Here is a 20804-nt window from a genome sequence, read left to right as displayed (position 1 = left end):
ATTTTCACTTTGAAGTGTTAAACAGTTTATTGTAGAGAAACAAGTTCAATCATGTCTTTATCTCACGTTCTGACCTTTGGTTTGGCGTTCTGGGTTCTGGACAGGGAGCAGCCTTTGCCTCCCAGAGACAGAAGCATAACATGGTATTTCACACAGAATGGCCCAAATGTGTGTGATTTATTTAGATACTATATATCTTGGAAATATATAGGAAGATTTTTCCCAGAAATTGAGCAACTTTTAGCGAGCAACCTAAGGGGATGTGGAACCTAAGATTAAAAAGATAAAAAAATTAACTTGGTGTAGTATGATGATTTATGTACGCTTACTCTATTATTGTCAATACAATTGTTGATGTGTGATTTATCACAGCAATGAAGCATTTTTTTAAATTTGAAAAGTAAAAACATTAACACAATACAGTGAAGACATCACCGTTCTCTCTGATTTCACCACTAGATGGAGACAAATATCATCTTGGTTTCTGTTCATCTTATAAATCCATATTTAATTTCGCTATTACTATGTATATTGAAAAAGGAAATCATGCATGTGCTAAATGTGTTAGAAGTGCAGATAATTCAGGGTCCAGGTGGATGACTGTGACTTTCCTCACATCATCATCAGATAGTTGAAACAGAAAAGAAAAGCTATGTGATGTGATGATATATTATAAACAAACAGAAGTCCCAGGTGGATGCTACAGAAGGATCACAGATTATAGGAACATATCACCCATCAACGTTGACATTTATCATTTTATGATTTTATGAAATGCATTTTGCAAACACTATAATACAAGTATGAACAGCTGGGCCACAGATGCAACAACACACAGGCACAATAAAGAAGCACCAAGTCTGTTTCCTCATCGGACAGCATTTCTTTCATCAACAACAATCACAACATACTGCTGTTACCTGATTTGGATGTATATACATATTTTTCACTTAAAAACAAACAAACATTGATTTCATACTTTTGTAAACCACTCACCCGCTGCATCAAAGTCCATAGAGACAATTATTCATTTTACATCATGGCACACAGTAGTTGTTAATCCACTGCTAAGTAAAACTAAGTAAGTTAACTTGTGTAATGTCATGACTCTGGCAAATCCTTTACTCATATTTACCGAAGTGATAAAAGCCAAACAAGGCAGTAGTACACTAGCAGTGTTCCCGGCTGCCAAACATGCAGCTTTTCTCAATGGACTTTGGTGAAGGAGACAGAGAGAGTGGTGAGAAAAGGCTGTCTAACCAAGATGGAGCTAATTATTATTTGCTTGTAAATAAAGTTTACTCACTCATCGTTGACTTCTTTATCCTCCACATGAGGGTCGCTGGTGCCAGTCGTAGCTGACATAGGTCAAAAGGCGGGTACACCCTGGACAGGTCGCCAGTCCATCACAGGACCACACATCGAGACAAACAACCATTCACTCTCACACTCAGAGAAACAAACCAGATAAAAATAACACTCACACACACAGGGGGAACATGCAAACTCCATATAGAAAGGCCCTTGTTCTGACCAGGTTGCGAACCCCGGTGTTCTTGCTGCAGATGCAAACAACGTATAATAAACAAGGTTATTATACATTATTAAAGTGACATAGATTAGATTTAAGTGGATGTATCAGGTGAGCCTTTTGTTTAGTGGCCTGTCTGTTTTTCCTTGGCAGCCATGTTTTCATTGACAGTGAGCCTCCGTATCTCAGTGATCATTGACTCGGTGTCACTATCTCAAAGAGTGAACTATCCCTTTAAGCAAGCCTACAGGTTGACTCAGAATTGTGCTCGCAAATAAAACTAAACGATAAAGCCATGGAGCCACACGTGTCACAGTTTACAATCCAGTGACTTCATGCAGGCCGCTGTCATGTGCTGCATCGCAAGTGACTTTGACTCTGCTTTTACTATTTCCTGTGATGGAAGAAGCTCTTCCTCGTACTGTGTGTGTCCTGTTGTGTCTCTAATCTTTTGGATTACCTGCTCTGCTCTCATATGTTGCACCTGTGTCTTGTTGCCTTCACCCTTTGTGTATATTGGTGTCTGGCTGGAGTTGAAAAACCTAAATATGTCTCCTTTCCTCACCTTTTTCTTATCGACAGCAATAGAAAACATCATGGCAATAACTTAGCAGCTAAACTCAGCAGTCATTGTAGAAACCCAATAATAAGACATTAGGTCATAGACAGTTGTTTCCTGTGCTCTCAACCTCCCTCATCTGCTTCGCTGTGTTATCGGGCAAATCATTGCACAATAGAAAGAACACACGGAAATGATACAGTGCAATTTCAGGTCATGCCGATCATTAATGTGGAGTTTTATAACTGGCACAGTAATTTCATTTCAAGCATTTGTGGGGTTAAGTTCAGACTTTGTCGTTGTCATTGTAGACACTACAGAACATTGGTGATTTCATTTTTCCTACAGCTAATCTACATTTAGGATCCAACGCAACTTTTACACTCGATATTATTTGTGGAAGAATTACACCATCACAGACATTAAAAAAAACAACATAAAAACCTAAACCAGTGATCCATGTTGGTAGCTCAGAGCTCACATTTCTATATGATGTGACCAACAGTATGAGAAATGATTTTATTTTGTTTATATATAAGCTTGCCTTTACAACAAAGAATATATGCCAAGTTGGTTGTGTACATTTGGCTCCCAGGTGAGCTGATGACCTGGGTTTATCACCTGAACTTCATTATTTTTTTTTAAAGGGTCATTATATGTGATACTAATACATAAATCTTACCTTAAGAACATGTTTAACACTTTAAATAACCTTTAGAAAGCCCTTTCTGATGGAAAACAGAAGTGTGTGACAATGTGTCAGTATATCTCATACAACCACACTTTAAAGTACCCGAAATAGCCTTTTGCATGCTTGTAGCACTCACTGCTTTTGGTTTTCTGGACTAAGCGTGGAAGGATACTTCACCTCCTATTGTTGTTTTAGTGCAAAACAAAAAATATAAATGTAAGATTATTTAAAGTTCAGAACACAGCAGTAGCTTTGATGTGTCTGTGTTTTCACAGACTGTTGTGTGGATTGTCTCCGTCTGTATCTGGCTGCGGCATTTCTTCCAAGTGCTTATACACATTAATCAAGCCACTTTGTGTTTTTACAACCAGGCTGTGTTTACAGAATCAAAAAGTGAGATGTTAATATTTATCTGTAGAGTCGTTTGTCCTGTATTCTGCTCAGACAACACAAAGGCACATAAGGCCCAGATGGATTAGGTGACTTGTACATGCACAGTATGTATGTACAGTATGCCCCCCTTTCACTTTGTGAGACTGACTTGAATGTTGAGAATATTCAGTGTTTCTGAATCAGAACGAAATGGATGACTGAGACCATGCAGTGAAACTACAGGGAAATCATTATTCAAACATATAGGACGATTGTGAAGTTCCTTTATTCTTGCCATATATGAGGCGTCATTCGTCCCACTCTGTATAGACAAAAACTGTGCACACAGTATTTTGATAAAGTAAGGAGTTCTGCATATTGTATTTGTGAGAAAACAAGTATACATGAATTCTGTCTTTCTGCTTGTCCAGCCAGAGACCACAGGGCTTTTGTTTATACTTCTATGGGCCACGAGAATGTTGGAAACAGAGAAAATATCCTTCCTTTGTTTTATTTTCCTGTTTAATCCTTGTCTAATTTGCAAGCAAGTGCCAGACTCATTATTCTTATGAAGCCTGGAAGTCACATGGTGATGGCTTGGGCAGAGCAAGTCTCAGATCTAATAAGGCATTTAGTCAAATCCTTACCGGGTACAGACCAGCTCGCAGCCCCTGCCTTCACTTCCTGCCTCATTCACTGGAAATGTGGACAGGATGATTTGTTTAATTAATGTTGCAGTTCTATTTCCAAGGAACTTTGGCAATAGAGGGCGTATACTTTGGTCTACATGGAACTGTTTTTCCACAACTCATGAGCTGATGCAGTATGGACTAGACTGATTAAGAGATAAGATTAACTAAAGAATTAGAACAAACCAGTGGCTGACACTGTTATAAATTAGGGCCTAGAGATGGAGAGAGGTAATGGTACACTATTGTGGTGTTGAGTGGCCATTGTTTGTATGCGGAACGGATAAGAAGAGTGCACGTTTTGTATTCTTGTGGATGAAATAAACTTGACTCTGACCCTTTTCCAACTCACACAGGGCCTCAGGATATTTTAAGTTTCTGAATATTCTCAACAGTGACCGAAAGCTTGACCGGGGTGTACCACATGTCAAGTTGTATGACTTGTACAGTATGTTAAAAGAAAACCTACTGCTGAAGGATTACAGGCAGTGTTGTAATGTAAGTACAAATATTTTCCGTATCTGTACTTTAATTTGTTATTTATATTTCTGGCAACTCCACTACATTTCCTCTAACTATCTTTGTTTCTTGTTACTACCAAATAAAGTTGCTAATGGTCTGCATTTATATTGCACTTTTCTAGTCTTGATGAGCTGCAGTACACTACAGTTTTGCCATTCAGCCATTCACACATCTTTCATACACATTCACACACTGCAACATGGGGTTGTCTTGCTCAAGGGACACACAAACTAGCAGAGCCAGGAATTGAACCCACATTTTATATCATAAAATTACTTTTTAGTACAGTAAATGTCATATACTTTTAAGACTTTCCCTTTCAGGTACTTAATACAAGACTGATTACAGGAGACCATAATATTCTTAAAATAAAAAGTACATGCAATGATGGGGGAAGAGACTGGAGTAAAAACTGATTTTACACAAACACACTTCTACAGACTCAGAAAGAGGTGTTGCTAAAGAACATAAGAATTATATAGCACATGCCCTTTTTTATTACCTCACATACTGTAGTCAAGCTGTTTCTGTGGCATGTCTGGGAAATACTTTGGACCTCAATTATACTTTATAGACTCTGTCATGTTGTCAACATAATTTTACCTTCAGTTTCTGTTTCTCAGTATTGACAGTATCGATAGTGTTATAACCATTTTTGGCATTTTATTATTATTTATTATTTTATATGTCAATAAAAAGGAAAGGCTAAAAAGTTATTTATTTTTTTCAAAATAAAGGTGCTGCAATCAATTCAATACCTTGCTCTTATTCTATGGGCATGGAAGCAGTTCCAGTAGACATTAGGCAAGAGGCAAATGCTGGTCAGGTCACAAGTCCATTACAGGTCTACCAAAAAAAAGAAAAAATGGAAAGTTTCTGACTGAATCAGAAAGTGAACAAAGAATGATTTTGTTGTGACGCAGGTTCTAAGCAGTGCAACATCTTCATCAAATAATACAATTTTAACTGAATGTGGACAGCTAACATTTTAATACAGACTTTAATCATTTCACAGCTCTCCCACCTTGTCTTGTCAGTGTCACATCAGTGTCTGTCAATGTTGTACGTGTCATAAATAATGGAAACAAACCATCGCCACACATATATATCAAATGCTTTACCTGAAACAGTGCCAAGCTACTGTATAGTGCAATATATGACAAAACATGATCACAACACACAAACAAGTTCCTCACAGTACACGGTTGCACATGAAGGTAATCACTGAAGTGTGAACCACACAGAACAACACAGAAAGTGCAGGATTATGAACAGAACCAGGTACAACACGTAATACTTGATCCACATAATCATATGAGCATCTGTGAGCAGCAGTTATACCTGTCTGTAATAATGTTCGGCAGGTTCATGAAATGGAATACACTTTCGTCTGCTCTCAGTTCTGCATCTTAAAGGAATAGTTTGAAGTGTCATTGTATGAGCGCTGACTGTCCGGTGTGCTCTAAGATACCTCTTACGGACAAGAACGCTGTCAACAGAGACGCAAGGAAAAACTGATTTTAGGTACTTGACAAAAGACTAATAAAATCTTGTCCCACTGCCAAAACAGAACAGTCATTCTCCTACACCAAAGTCCATTGAGAAAATGTGTGTCAGCCTGCCAGGGATATGGGATAGAGAGATAGAGAGTTGTTTTGATTACACATTTGAAATGAATGAAAAAGGCAGCAGTGGATCAACTTCTCCTGTGTGGGGTGATGCAAAATTGCAGACATTCTCTGTGGACTTTGGTGTGGGGAATTAAGCGTTTACAAACATAAGGCTGTCTAACATATGTGAACATATTCTTGTGATATCATAGATTTATAAGATCAACCTTTTGTTAAGTGGCTAAAATCTGTTTTGTCTCATGTCGCTGCGAGCTGTCAATGTTTTCAGTGAGAGTAAGTTTCTTCAACTGGGTCTCGGCACAGAGGGTGCACTTATTTCATACAGGCAAAAACTGTTTTGCTTTAAGGTACAATATAAGTAGTTGTAGTAGTAGTATGTGTTTAAGCACCCATAATACACACACTCAGCACTTGTGGCTTGTTTTCAATCTTGTGTAACTGCATTTCACTTGTTCACACGGAAACACCCATTCTGGTGAAATGTGTCAGTGCATGTGAACGTCAGTCTCTTCTGACCTTCCTCAAGACCATGTGACCAGCAGAAGGGCAGATTATACATACTGCCCCTAAACGCATCACACTGAGACCGATAAATAATAAAAATGTCTTCTGCTTTTTCATCTTAATGTTAACATAGTGGGACAAGTCATTCCATACATTGTTGTACTAAATGCTTATTTGTTCTTTTGAGGTTGTTGTATCATTCAATAAACGTTAAAATAAACAAAGAACAACTTTGACAGCTCAATTGTTTTGTTTTGTTTTTTTCCTTGATACATGTGCTCCAAAACTTTCACTTCTGCGCTCCTACAAATGTGAACATTACGGTGGCTCATGGTCCAGTGACTCATGTCCATGCAGGTTCGGGTCCGCCTCCATCGGTTTGCGGTAAAAATCCACACCTTTCATGCAGCCCCGAGGAAGCTGGACTCGCGCACCGAAGTCATGGAGCTTCTTAAGAAATTCATCATTTCCAACTATATAAATGAGCGGATTTAGCGCGCTGTTCAGACACGCCAGGCATCTGCCAACCTGGTGCGCAATGTATATGTCACGGAACGTGGCGTGGCAGAATCCAGCCTGTTTCAAAATTCTGGTTTTTAAATTAAGATTTCGTAGCACGTGGTAGGGGATGAAGCAGACGGAAAAGAGTATGATCAGAATCACGACGAGCCTCAAACACCGCTGCTTCAGCACAGGGTTGACGGTGGCTTTCTTGCTCAGAACCACAACGACATGACCATAACAGACCAGAATGATGAGCAGCGGGATGACGAACCCTGTGACGGTCCAGCCGATGCTGTACGGCATGTAGCTCCTGATCCGGTCATTCGAGGTAGTATCGTAACACGCGTGGGGTGATGTGAAGTTATTCTTCTCAAAAAACATGTCTGGGAGGATCTGGATGATTACCAAAATCCAGACCAAGACGCTTATGGCCAAGGAGTGTCGGCTAGTGATTTTTCCCATCACTCTCATTGGATGCACGATTCCCAGGTACCTGTAAATGCTAATACAGGTGAGGAAGCCAATGCTGCCGTAAAGGTTGAGGTTGAAGCAGAAGCGCGTCACCTTGCAGAACGTGGGACCGAACCGCCACTGGCTGTTGTTCGCGTAATAGTGCACGAGAAATGGCAGGGTGAAGAGATAGAGCAGGTCCGCCATCCCCAGGTTCCACATGAAAATGTTAATGTTCGCGATGTTGTTCCAGCTGTTGCACACGCTCTTCAGCCCCCAGATGTTGGACACTGTCCCGACAACGAACACAGTGACGAAGACGGGCGGCAGAAAGCTGTGCGTAAAGTTCAGGTTTATGGCCCCGCAGGCTCCGTGCGTAATGTTTCCAGACATCTCCCGCAGGTCTAAATCTCTGCCATTCTAATGTAACTCAAACACGAAAAGAAAACGGCAGCCAATGGTAGACTCGTACCCACCAAACATCTGCAGGACGTGTGCGTCTTGCAAACAAATGAAGTGAACATGACACCAAGAAAATGCCCGCCCACTTTTCAGGCAACACATCATTCTGTAAAACGATTTACATCTGCCTCATCAGCCTGACAGAAGATTAACTGCTGCACACATTCAGAACAAATGATTAAAATACATCACATGCTATTTGATTTGTATGTATACCTTGTATTTAAACTCAACTGTAACTGTTGCATTTGGCTCTAGATGTGAACACACACACACAAATGACTTCATAATAACATTTAACAGTGCACCACATATAGACATACCAAGATTTTTGATCCTGTGCTCTGTTCAATCCTACTCAGGTTTGCACTAAGATCTTGAATGGCTTCCAACTGGCATGGCAGTTCTTCCATCATCCAAACAGCAAGAACACACAGAGGCATGGAACAGACACAGCTGAAAAACAAGAGGCTGCTGGTTTTAGTGGGGGGAAAAATAAGTCACTTCTTTATGCAAAATAATTCTGTCTGTATGAAAAATAATTCTCTCTACGCAGAAAGAAACTGCAGCATTACGAATGTGGAATGTACAAATTGAAACCAAAAAATACAAATGATGCATCGCTCAGACAGTTGAAACGTAAACAAACAATTCCACCGATTTACTTTTTGTGGAGAGCAGTATTTATAGGACATGGCCCGTTTCACGAGGCCCTACAATGTGTTTTTACTGCCTGCAGTTTCATTTACTTATAAGCATTGACTGCTGTTGTATTTGCTCTAATGCAATTGTATAATCTGTGGAAAGAATATCAATTCCATTTTTTTTTGTCAGCACTACAAGTTGTAGACAAATAAACTGGTTGCTTTACTGTAGTGTGTGGTGTTAGTTCAACTCCAACCTTAACTCAGGTGAAGTCGATAAGGACAGTTTCTTGCACTACACAAGTTCTGTATATCGATGCCCATGATCAAAATAGTAATAATACTAATAAAAAACACTTTGCGGGACTTTAGGGGCTATAATGTACTAATATATTGTCACCTTTAGTTATTGCAAATCATTCATCTGCTGATCGGGAAATGTGACGATTTTCAGTCCAATTTTTAATCTCTACCAAACCTGTGGTTATCAGGGTAGCCACATATATGTAACTGTGGGTTTTTAATGTTTCGAAAGGTGGTTCACTTCCCATCTGCACCAGGGTAACTTACACTAAATATCTCACACGTCTAAACAATGGCATATTTCTGCAGGAAACTAGCAGGGATAATGTGAAAATATTGAAAAGCAGCAGATGTCATTGCACGTTATAACAAACAAGAGAATTCACAGCTCCATTTTTCCAAATGTGTCGGGGAACTATGGTGACCTCTGAATATCACAATGGATGTAAACACTCACAACTCTTTCCACCTTGCCACTCTCTGCCATTTCCTCCTTCTTTGTGGGTTATACATCCGGCCTAAATAAACAGTACAGTTTCAGGGATTATACACTGCATGTTTGACCAATAAAACGGTTACGCACTGGACCTTTAAAACAGAGCTTCTAGCAAACAGACTAAATAAAAACGTCACAACTATTATATATTAGTGCAGCTCAGAACAACATGAGGAGGAATAAAAACTAAAAAAAGCTCTGATGTTTTTTTTATTAGAAAAGGGTTGCACATATCGATCAGTATCAGGATTATAAATGAACATTTCGGTCAAGCTGAGCTCATCACACATTCACTACCTCTGTCTGACTTGACTTTGTCAGCTGTATCACATGTTTACAATGGTTTGTTTATCATCAGACAAAAAGACAAAGATACTTGAATAAAAATATTAAACTTATAAAAGATTGTTCCTACTGCCCTTTCTCTCCCAGTAATGTGTAATAATCAATCATTGCTTGCACTTCACTTTGTCACATGTTACTCTCACTGAAGGGGTCATTAATGTATTGTTTGAAGTTTTTCCATTGTGTTGTAGTTGCAGTATTAACAGGAAGTGTAATCAGAGCATGAGTTTACCGCCCCTTTAAATCACACCGGATTATTTGGAGTTTCCATTTGTTTGTATTTTTAAATAAAACCTGGATTAAATCATGTTGATAATCAAGGTTTTGAAGTGCATCTTAAACAATCTCCACCAGCACCAGGCTGAGTAAAAGCAGGTCAAGATATTTATGACACTCACTGTTTACCCACAGTCTGTGATTGGTACCAACAGTTTTTTTTAATCTATATAGCCATCAATAAACAAAAGTGGAGGGAAAAAAAAATGCACCATCTGTAGCCCTAAACATGACTAATTATTATCACTGGTGTTTTGTGGTCAGAGCTTTGATGAGAGAACAGAGAGATGTATGGGGGTGGGAAGATTTCTAGAATTTCACTACAATGTCAATGTGACGCGGTCGGAACAAGGGCCTTTCTGCATGGAGTTTGCATGTTCTTCCTGTGTGTGTGGGCTTTCCTCCCACAGTCCAAAAACATGCATATTTGGGGATCAGGCAAATTGGGAACTCTAAATTGACCATAGGTGGGAGAGTAGATTGTTTGTCTCTGTGTGGCCCTGTGATGGACTGGCGAACTGCCCAGTGTGTACCCTGCCATTTGCTCTACGTCAGCTGGGATTGACATTAGTGCCCCCCGCGACCCTCATGTGGAGGATAAAGCAGTTTAATGTGAAGAGGGCTTTAACAAATGACATAAAGCAGCAATTATGGACTTACCCAGCCAGCATGGCAATGCGGGTTATATTTGGGTTGACAATATGGGTCCCAAGTGGGTTTGTCCATGGTTTCCTTGGTGGCCCCACTTGTGTTGAACACAACTGCTATGGGGCCCACATGGACATGAGGTTTAAAACACATCGAATGCCCTCAAAGTGATGTTAAAACCCACTACTGTGGTTGCAACGTTCTGTCTCGACCATGGTCTCAAACTGGGGTGGAGTTGTCACATGCAGCCACACTGACCTCTTCACCTCCAGGGTAAGAATTTCACCTCAAATACGTGTGAAATGCATCACTATTGTGACATAATCAGAAAACAAATGGAATCTGGGAGAAAATATTTCGCCTTATGAAACACAATTCAAGAATGCAGTTCAGATGTGTGGGAGGAACCGGGCTGTTTTGTAAGTAAATGCACAGTATGTACTTTTGTCTAGATGTTTCTCAATCAGAACAGAACTGTTGTCGTGTTTGGTTTCTATGTGCATTTGCACTTTATGGGGAGAGCTTTAGCGGCAGAATTCACACCAGACGGCCATCCACCAGTGACAAATACACACAATTAAACACAAAAAACCAAAGACAACACACTGGCTTACTGGTAGTAGCAAACATTTCTTTTCGTCACTCTGATGTTTCATACGGGTTTGACCCAGAAGTTGAAGCAGAAACAATATTTATTTTTATTTCTATGCATGTAAAGCAGTGTTGGAATAGTTTATTAATTATTTTTGCATATTATATATGTAAGACCCTGCCTCCTGTACATGTCCCCAGTATCTGGGAAACATTAAGTTTATAACCAGTTTTGTCTTCAGTGTTAGGATCAGTGAATCCAGACAACAAATGTACTGGGTATGTTTAATATGTTTTGTTTCGTATTTGAGTTCCTGGGTGATAAATGTTGATAAAGGTGTCATCAGCTCATCACTTACCCTGTCTGTCTGCTGTTTGGTGCAGGGTAGATAATGATCAACGGGACTGTCGAACTGGAAGGAAACACAGTTGACTCATTTTCTGTTAATTTTGCAGGCGGGTAGGGGATTCCTTATTTAAATATAAATCTGGTTTTGTGGAAAGAGCTGAAATAGTGAATATAGAAATATAATGAATTAGGAAAATGGAAATAATCGTGGATATTGATTTCTGCATACATCGCAGTTTGTTCTTTCAACCCTGAGTGCATATTAAGATTGACATCAATTATTGTGCAATTGTAAACTTTCACTTCCTGATTGTAGAATTTCTATCATTTTGAAACACTGCCTCAACTTCCTTCTTGCCCAGATTATTACGTCTGTGTGCTTAGAACATTTTCATTCTCTAGTATTTTTCACAGACGGGACCCGCCTGTCTGTCTGTCTGTCTGTCTGTCTCATAACTGGATGCACCTCACATCCAGGGAAAGACACCGCGGACAGCTGTGGCCGGGAAATGGTTGCAGTTGACGATACTGCAGGAGCAGGACTCGATCAGCATCACCTGATGCTGGGTCAGTCTGCCTTGGGGGCAGCGGAAGACCATCCACACTGTCCTTGTGTGGGAGGGGCTGCAGCAGCCTCGCTCTGGACAGGTGAGAGCACAGAACCTGAGGCGGTAGGCTCTGGTGCTCCAGCAGCCCTGGTGTTCAAGATGGATGGACACAGGAGAGGTGTAGCTGCCCTTGCACACCCGCAACCCCTGAAATGCACAGGCAACAACACTATAGCGGTTATGCAATTACTGCTGATGGCAGAATTGCTAAGACACTGTATATAAATATAAAAACGGATTGTTGACATTTTTCACAAGCCAATTTGAATACTCTCCTGAGTTCAGAATGTCCTGAACATGGTGTACAGTATGTGTCGTTATTACAAGTCTGGGTAGAACACAACAGAACACACAGGTGGTAATAAGCTACGCACAGCGTGTAGGAGATGATGGCAAGAAGTAGTTTTAAGTTTGAGTATTTTCAATACTTTTAGGCTGAAGAGGCTTCAAACAAAGACTGAACGAGGCTTCAAATAAGGAGAAATAATCAGACCAGGTTAATATTGGCATCTAAGAGTAGGCCTGATTTGTTTTGGTTTGACATGTGTGCTCATATTTAAAATAAACTTTTAGGAAGAATTTCCAGTAATTTTATAGACAGTAGTTCATGCAGTTATTGACATAATTATTCATTTTCCCATGTCGCCTATTGGAGGACATGTTTTTCGTAAAGCCAAAATGGAGCACAATACATTTGCACAATAAAGTATACACACATTGAACCAGAGTTATATGCACTGACCGGTTCCAGCCTGTGGATCCCTGGAAGCAGCACTTGGCATGGCCTGACCTGGCACAGTCTGGTCTCAGCCTGCAGGAAACAGGCAGGGTTCCTGGTTGTGGTGCGAGTGGAGACACCTGGGCCGCAGCTGTGAGAGCAGGGGCTCCAGTCTGAGGTCCACTCAATGCAGTTGGAGACCGGGCCAAACAATGGACCAGCCAGCCCTCCCCTGTGGTCCTGGCGTGCCTGCTCTGCTAGAAAAAGACACAGCAGAGAGGGAAATATTTGCTGTGTGCATTAACCTGAAAGCTGTTTGAAGTAGAGACCTTTGATGAGAGCACATGGGTCAAAGAATTCATTACATGTGCAGCCAGAAAACTGCTTCTCATATGATGTTAGTGTTCTAAGAATAGTGTCCGCAGATGTCTCTCACAGATGTGTGATCTTCCATGACACTGAAATCTGTTTACTTCCCCAACCCATTCTGGCAGCTGGCTGTGGCTCTGCACTGACCTCAGACCTGAAAAACTACACAAATGTGTCTGTGCTTTTGTTCAAATCGTAGCCCTGTTGACATGGAAAGGCTTCTGCTGTCTCCAGAGTGGCTACATTTACGTTCTCTTTGTTGCAGGTAATATTCTGATTAACTATCCACAGACTAATATGGTGATTTTGATATCGGAGTCTTTATTTGGTCTTTTGTCTTTTTAAGGTCCAGAGTGAAATAATTTGTGTAGATTGTAACAAACAGAGGACTCCTCTGCTGAAGGGTGGCCTTCAGATACCAAAAAGGACGACATTTTTCTTCCTTTGCGAAGTGTAAATGCCCTTGTCTAAAATAAATATAAACGAGTTATTGTGAGGCTATGAAAACCAAACAATTTTTTATTTTTAAGCAATTCTATTAGTACTTAGTGATTAAAGTATGTTGGGACTTTTTCATTTTACAATTTTGAGTATACAAGTACCTTTATTTGCATACCAGCACTTATCACAAGACGCCAGTACTCTGTCTTTCCAATTACTATGGCCCAGATAGTGATTATTTTTATTAGAATAATATTTACTGGATGTCTTTAAAAAAGTTCAAGTGTTTAGTTACAGCCACTTCCTGTCACATTTGTGTCCTGGAGGACAGCATAAAAACAGGACACTAAAGTGTGCCTGAGGTGTAAACCATTGTTGGAAATATTGATAATCTAAATATACAAGTTGGCAAAATGTGAAATAGGCCCAGTGTTTAGTTAATTTACAATGTACTAAACATTCTGGTATCTTATTTTGTATTTAATGATTCACAGACATGCCTCATATGGATAAGGGGAAGAATGGCACTTATTATTTCCCACTTTCCACAGTGGTAGTGTTATAAACCCCCTTAAATGTTACACACTGTACTTCATTACCTCCTGAGGGGTTTGGGGAAATACTGTTGTCCAGACCATCACACTGCCACTCTTTGCAGCAGCGCCCTGGCAGTCGCACCAGCTGAGGGTTGGGGCAGTTATCCACAGGTTTGTGCAGCTCATCGCTGCACAGAGGAACACAGGTAACCCCTCCTCCCAGGCAGCGGCAGAGCTGAGCGCAGGACGGCTGAAACACGTGGCCCTCCTCCAGCCTCCTGCCGTTTATCTCACAACCAAGTTCATTTCGACCTGATCATACCAAAGAAAGAATACGGGTGTATGTTATGAAAACGATTCCTACATCAAAATTCCTACATCATTGCTCAAATATGTGGGGAGTATGTGAAACAGGATATCCAGTTTTTAGTAGTCGGGAAATTAGTCATTTATACTAATCAGTTAACGGAAAACGAAGGTGTCTGCACAGGCTTTTCAGAGACAACATTTGTGCCCATATTCCCTTAACCCATGGTTCTCAAATTGTGGTTAGTGTACCACCAGGGTTTTACGCAAGCTTCCTCTGCTGGTACTTAGAGGAAAATCAGAAATACTGTCCTATACAAATACAAAAAAAAATTAAAATGAAACAAAATAAATTCCCGTGAAAAGTCTGCAGCTGACTCTGCTCGACCTATTTACACCACTGTATTTGAATGTTGGCGATAATGGTGTTACTTTGAGAGCTCAATATTTTCCCAGGTGGTACTTGATATAAAAAAGTCCAATAAATCATAATTCTATTTCTGTGCCTTTAAGTAGATTATAAGCATCCGTCTACTACACCCAGCTTTGGTGCACAACTAGAACATCTTGCTGGAAATTTTGCAAGACAAACATAAGATTGAATATCACAAGTTGGGCAAAATAAAGATATTTTATGAATCTGTATCAGTAAGTTTATTTTAATCCAACTTAAAACTAGTACTATCTTGACACAAAGTGAATCAGCTCAGGTTCTTATTTCTGTTCCTGACATCATTAATCCTCGTTGTTTTCCCTCGTTAGTCCAAAATGTAAAGCTTATTTAAAATGTCTTCAGCAACACCACTAATATAAATTACAACCAATGTGGGACGCAAATCACCTCACCTCTGATGACTTTGAGAACTAATGCTCCTTCAAGCCTGCAAGCTGAAGAATTTCTATTGACCGAATCAAAAACCTCTGAAAGTACCGTTTTGCGTTTGACTGACTTGTTTTTGCCAATTCTTTGTTGTAACTGTAGACAAAACAAAGATAAAGACATGACCTTGACTTGTGAAACCTATTTTATCTTCTGCCAGAAGGTCTGCTCCTCCTATGGTTCAGTGCAGCCTAATGAGTGACTGAACCCTATCAAATACAGTATAATAAGATTTTGGCACTGGGTTTACAGTAATATACTCGATTCATATCATATTTTAAATAACAAACAGGTTCTTTGATGTTCACAATTTTAGTAGTTTGAACTTTCAAAAGTCTGGACATGAGATTGTGGTTTATGCAACATTTCCCTGGCATTCTAGTACATTTCTATTTGCAGTAGTTGCCTCTACTTCACTATGACAAGTGCTGTGAGATACTGCAACTGTAACAAGACAAAGACCATAGTTGTGCATCCTTTTTTAACATCACCAAATAGAAATTTAATCCAGATGGTTTCAAAGTATAAAAGTCAGGATTTATTTTTAATTGTACACTACCTGATTTTAATTTGTAACTTGGCAACCAGTTAAAGAACACATTTCATATTTTCTTTTTTTGACTTTTAGGAAAAATTGATTCTTGTAAGTTTGACCAAAATGTATTCCATTCAAAATCAATTCACAACAGTGGTCATTGCTAATTAAATGACTATGCGGGTTTATGAAAGGAGACCAGGATATGTTTGACAGAGGTTACTCCTCAGCTCAATGATTTGTATTAAAATCAGTATTTCAGATATTTTGCAGCTTGAATCCAGACTGTGTTTCAGTTTGTGTGTATTCTGTTCGCACCGACACACTGTCCTGCTCCTCCGGGGAAGCTGGCGCTGTAGTCACACTGAAGCCCCTGGTGTGTGTCACAGGGCAGCCGCTCAGTGCAGGCCTCGCCATCCTGCCTGGCACACACCTGGCAGCACCTGCAGCTGTCTAGCATCAGAGGAACACCAGCAGGACACTGTGGCACTTGGGACGGACACTGACATGGCCCTGTGCACAACTGGCCGCGCACCTAAAGTGAGAGGAACATAAGAACAGCCGCTGTTTATACTGTTAATCTGTACACTGGTCCACATTTAGGCATACAGTGTGGTTGTATGGGGTACTGACACATGGTCAGTACTGACTGTATTGTGCATGAACCCTGCGCCTTGACTAGCACGAGACAGGCAGGCACACTCTTGGTGAAAGCACAGCGGTCAGCAGGCACACCTTTAGAAAAAGGTCCAACAGATTTTAGCTGCTTTAAAAAAATTCACTCCGTGGCGAGGCGAGTAGAGCCGGTGGAAACGCACCATAAGTGGCTAAACTCGCAGTTTCCTTGCATCCTCACCAGCAGCTGTGTCAGTTAATGAGGTGTTTAAACAGCAGTTGACATCTGATGCATTGTACCTCATACACTAGAAAATCACCAAAACAGACCAAAAAAAACCTCTTCAACAAGTCTACGAAACAATTTCAGTACAAATTGAAAGAAAAATAATAGAATTGTACAACAAAGAAAAATGCAGGAAAACACACCACCCAAAACAAAGTTTAAAAAAACACATCATTGATTTACTCAGGATGATATAATGACATAGTTAAATAGACTAAGTCTAGAATAGGACAGTAACCCATAATAACAGCCCAGACAGTGAGGAATGTCAGCTGTTACTCCAAAGTTAAGATAAAGGTGAGAGGAGAAAAAGGTGTATTTTTCAGGGGTGGAGCAGCAATGAACTAATTTCTTCTCCAGTGAATCCTGCCCACACTGAAGACATTGTTCCTTCCCAGACATGATGTCAGACATTGTTTTTTGTCACAAACGTTTCCACTCACCTCAACATGTGATCTAAACTATTTGCCGGGTCAGACGCTCCTCGGCCTTGGCACGATATGGGTCATTTTAAAGCTACAGTACGCAGGATGGCTGGAGGAACAGTTGAACCCTCATGCGCAGGTTGACCCCGTTCAGACCTGATTTTAAATATCTGTCTGCAGCATGAGTATAGTCCATCCTCGAGACGTCCTCCTTTGCTGATTTCTTCTGACCTGCAGCAGTTTCACTAATATAGTATAGTATTAATGGACAGCTTAAACATAGGGTTATTCCTAACCTTAACCATAACCAGTTAATGTCTAACCAAAACCGTAATCTAAACACAATTTAAATCTTAGTTCTAAACTTAACAAGTTCCTCAGAAATTAGGTTCTGCCCTCATAAGGACCAGGTTTTTGTCTTCATGAGGGGAAAGGTACTTAAGGGGGAAACAAATACAGTTATATAAACAGTATTTATATATATAAGATTCATTTTGTCAGGTCTTACCTGGGTGATAATGCACAACAGCAAAGAACAAATCAGCTGCATTTCTCCTCGACTGATCTTCATCGCCTCTGTCTTCTAGGCTCCTTTTTGTATCAACATACACTCCTTCCTCTTCTATGGAGAAGTTGTATTTCTTAAAGTAGTCGACTTCCATTCATTTATATAGTCGGGCTCCTGATGTCACAGGCAGTGGACTGCAAAGTAAATAGTTACAGTAGAAGGATGAAAGCGCCAAAGCCAAACTCCACATTCCTGTAGAGAAAATGTTCCACCACTGCTGCTGAAATATGTGCATTTCGCCAAAAATGTGTGGAAAAAAGAAGTTCAAACTGATGAAGGTGAATTTGTAAACCTGATGGACAGTTTATATACATACATGTGTATATATATATACATATATGTATGTATGTATATATATATACATATACATATATATATGTATATACATATACATATATATATATATATATACACATACATATATGTATATACATATATATACATATACATGTATGTATATATATATACATACATACATATATGTATATATATATACATACATACATATATGTATAAATATATACATACATACATATATGTATATATATATACATACATACATATATGTATATATATATACATACATACATACACATATATATATATATATATATAAAACGTCTCGGTGCTCCAGCAACTCCAGCTGCTGGAGCAATCTGAATTCAGTGGAATTCAGATTGCAGCAGATATTTATCGACATGAAACAATCGGACAAACACAGGTTGTACCTGGAACATTAATTATTGCATAAATGTTTCCCATATTTTTGGATGTGTTCCAAAAGAGGGATTGATAAATCCTTTGCTATGAGCACAATAGCATGGCTAAAACAACAAATCTAATGGTGGTTTGACTTTTTAAAACCTCTAGATAAACAAGCATCTTAAAAAGAAATCAAACAGCTTCCACTGGGTATATGAGGCATCCAAAAACCAGGGCTGGTCTTTCTACTGAGTGTGTCCTTTCATGTCCTGAAACACAGTAGGTTAATGTAAAGTTGCACTCAGCACTCTAAGAGCCATAGATTGCAGCACCAGCTGTTTGACAGTTTGATAAAAATAGAGTAAAATTGTCATCAGGTACATACAGTTGAATGTTAATGTTTTTGCATGGATGTGAATTCATGTGTCAGGGTTGCAGATCAAACATCAAAGCAATGGAACTACAGGTATGGCTGTAAAGGGCCCGGGGCAGCTCATGTTGAAAGGTTTCTGCTGCCCCCAACTGGCTAAAATATTATTATAATTTCTCAGAATAATAATCTCTTTTACATCACAGTCACTCATATTTCAGATTTAATTGAGGTCCACTAGAGCATCTGCTGGACTAATAGTTTTCACAGTATGTGTAGGTATGTGTGCACTTCATAGTATCACCTTAGATGTTTTTGAAACCACAGAGGATACAAATAATAATAATAATAATGTCCAATTAAATCACGTCGTTTACATGGATCATTGACTGATGAAAATCACACAATGTAATGCAATTTGACTTGAACTTTACAAACAGATGTGACTAATAAAATCAAAATATACCTGTGCATTCCCTAAATTCTAAGAAACAGATATGAATCTACTATTCTGGAAATTCAAAATTACGTGATGTTATATAGATATTAGACCACATGGTGGTAGCGTTGACAGTGTTTTTGGCCATCTTCGATAACACAAACTTCCAGGAACATAATAAGGAAGCTCTGCCACACTGTAATGTCAAGGTAGAGTTTAAGAAAAAAGCCACGCCTGACCCATTTAAAGGAAAAGGAGTGACTGAATCAGTTAAGTTCCTGGATCATTTCTCAGAGGATCTGTGAAGTATATTGTTGGCGGGTTAGGAGGTAGAGTGTCGTCCTCTTACCAGAATGTTTGTGGTTTAATCAGAATGATCAGAATGTCCTTGGGAAAGACACTGGAGTGTGGGTTTTTGTTGAACATTGCCACTAGATCATGACAGTAGTAGAGCATGGTTATAGACAATGATTCATAGATTCATACATTTTTCATTTATAATTTAGTTAGTCATTTATGCACACACACCAATTTGTGATAGTAACTTTGACGTCTGCATTTATAATGCAGTTATGTCACAGAACATATATTTGTTTGGGTATTGGTATTTAAATGTATAATGGACTAAATGTTTAAATACTAATTAATACATTATTTATTATTAAACTTTACAAGTTTAAGACCCCTGTCTAATTCTCTTTGAAATGACTTGATAACTATTCCGGGCTTTTTGCAAATCAACTGTTCTTACCAATCATTTTCCAGCAGTCATGGATCAAATCCCATCAGATCCTGCTTTTGAATAACAAACTCATAATATTCAAGCAGTTTTAAGAAAAGCAGTTCTCACTAACACCTCTATACAGTCCACTGAAGTGAATGGATCAACCCTAAACCCCAATGGCTTTGGCTGATAACAGTCACATTGTTCTTACAATGAGAATAATTAAGCAATCAAGACACACATACATTGCAATGATATATGTATAATCGCTTAACATATTGTGTCACTACATATGATCTTCTTTAACTGAAAATGACCAATATGATAAAAAAAAGGATGCATTACATAGTCCTTGCTACTGTATGCGTGGAATAGATTTTCTTATCACTGATCCATTGATCACTGTGTTCAGTGTGGAGCAGTTTTTGGGAAAGCGGTTGTGTGTCAGATTTGTATTCATTTTCAAAAACACAAAAATCATTTTTGTTCTTTTTGATGGCATCCGATACACAACATTCATTTCAAAACCTTAAAGTGATGACACATGTAGGTGTGTGTGCTCAGTGAAAACATAGAACAAAATAAATTGATCAACTTCACAAAAGGCTAATCCATACCATCTCACATCTACACTATCTTAAGTAAACCAATCAATCTACTGAACCGAAGTCCACAGAGAAAAATCTGAAATTTTACACCACATTTCACAGGAGTT

General features: G+C 39.2%; 2 protein-coding genes across 2 annotated transcripts; both read right to left on the bottom strand.

Annotated features, from left to right (window-relative positions):
• Positions 1–6021: 6021 nt before the first annotated feature.
• LOC122768054 (P2Y purinoceptor 1-like) lies at positions 6022–7962 on the bottom strand. Its single transcript, XM_044023735.1, has one exon. The coding sequence runs from the start codon at positions 7844–7846 to the stop codon at positions 6818–6820; it is 1029 nt and encodes a 342-aa protein (XP_043879670.1). The 5' UTR covers positions 7847–7962; the 3' UTR covers positions 6022–6817.
• Positions 7963–9560: 1598 nt separating this feature from the next.
• Positions 9561–18143, bottom strand: LOC122768053 (CCN family member 5-like). Its single transcript, XM_044023734.1, has 5 exons — positions 17795–18143; positions 16279–16495; positions 14303–14551; positions 12918–13150; positions 9561–12322 (listed from the first exon to the last, which is right to left on the bottom strand). Exons 1-5 carry the CDS (start codon positions 17855–17857, stop codon positions 12035–12037), a joined length of 1050 nt encoding a protein of 349 aa, XP_043879669.1. The 5' UTR covers positions 17858–18143; the 3' UTR covers positions 9561–12034.
• Positions 18144–20804: the final 2661 nt, after the last annotated feature.

Source organism: Solea senegalensis, linkage group LG4 (assembly GCF_019176455.1).
Source record: "Solea senegalensis isolate Sse05_10M linkage group LG4, IFAPA_SoseM_1, whole genome shotgun sequence".
NCBI classification, from domain to species: Eukaryota; Metazoa; Chordata; class Actinopteri; order Pleuronectiformes; family Soleidae; genus Solea; species Solea senegalensis.
Note: the sequence above shows the minus strand (reverse complement) of the source record. Positions and strands in the feature narration are given on the sequence as shown.

Coding starts and splice junctions, on each gene's coding strand:
- LOC122768054 (XM_044023735.1), bottom strand. CDS start 7,846: ATGTCTGGAAACATTACGCACGGAGCCTGCGGGGCCATAAACCTGAAC.
- LOC122768053 (XM_044023734.1), bottom strand. CDS start 17,857: ATGAAGATCAGTCGAGGAGAAATGCAGCTGATTTGTTCTTTGCTGTTG. Junction 14,552..16,278: donor AGGAGCAGGACAGTGTGTCG/GTGCGAACAGAA, acceptor TGGTATGATCAG/GTCGAAATGAACTTGGTTGT. Junction 12,323..12,917: donor GGATCCACAGGCTGGAACCG/GTCAGTGCATAT, acceptor TGTGCATTTCAG/GGGTTGCGGGTGTGCAAGGG.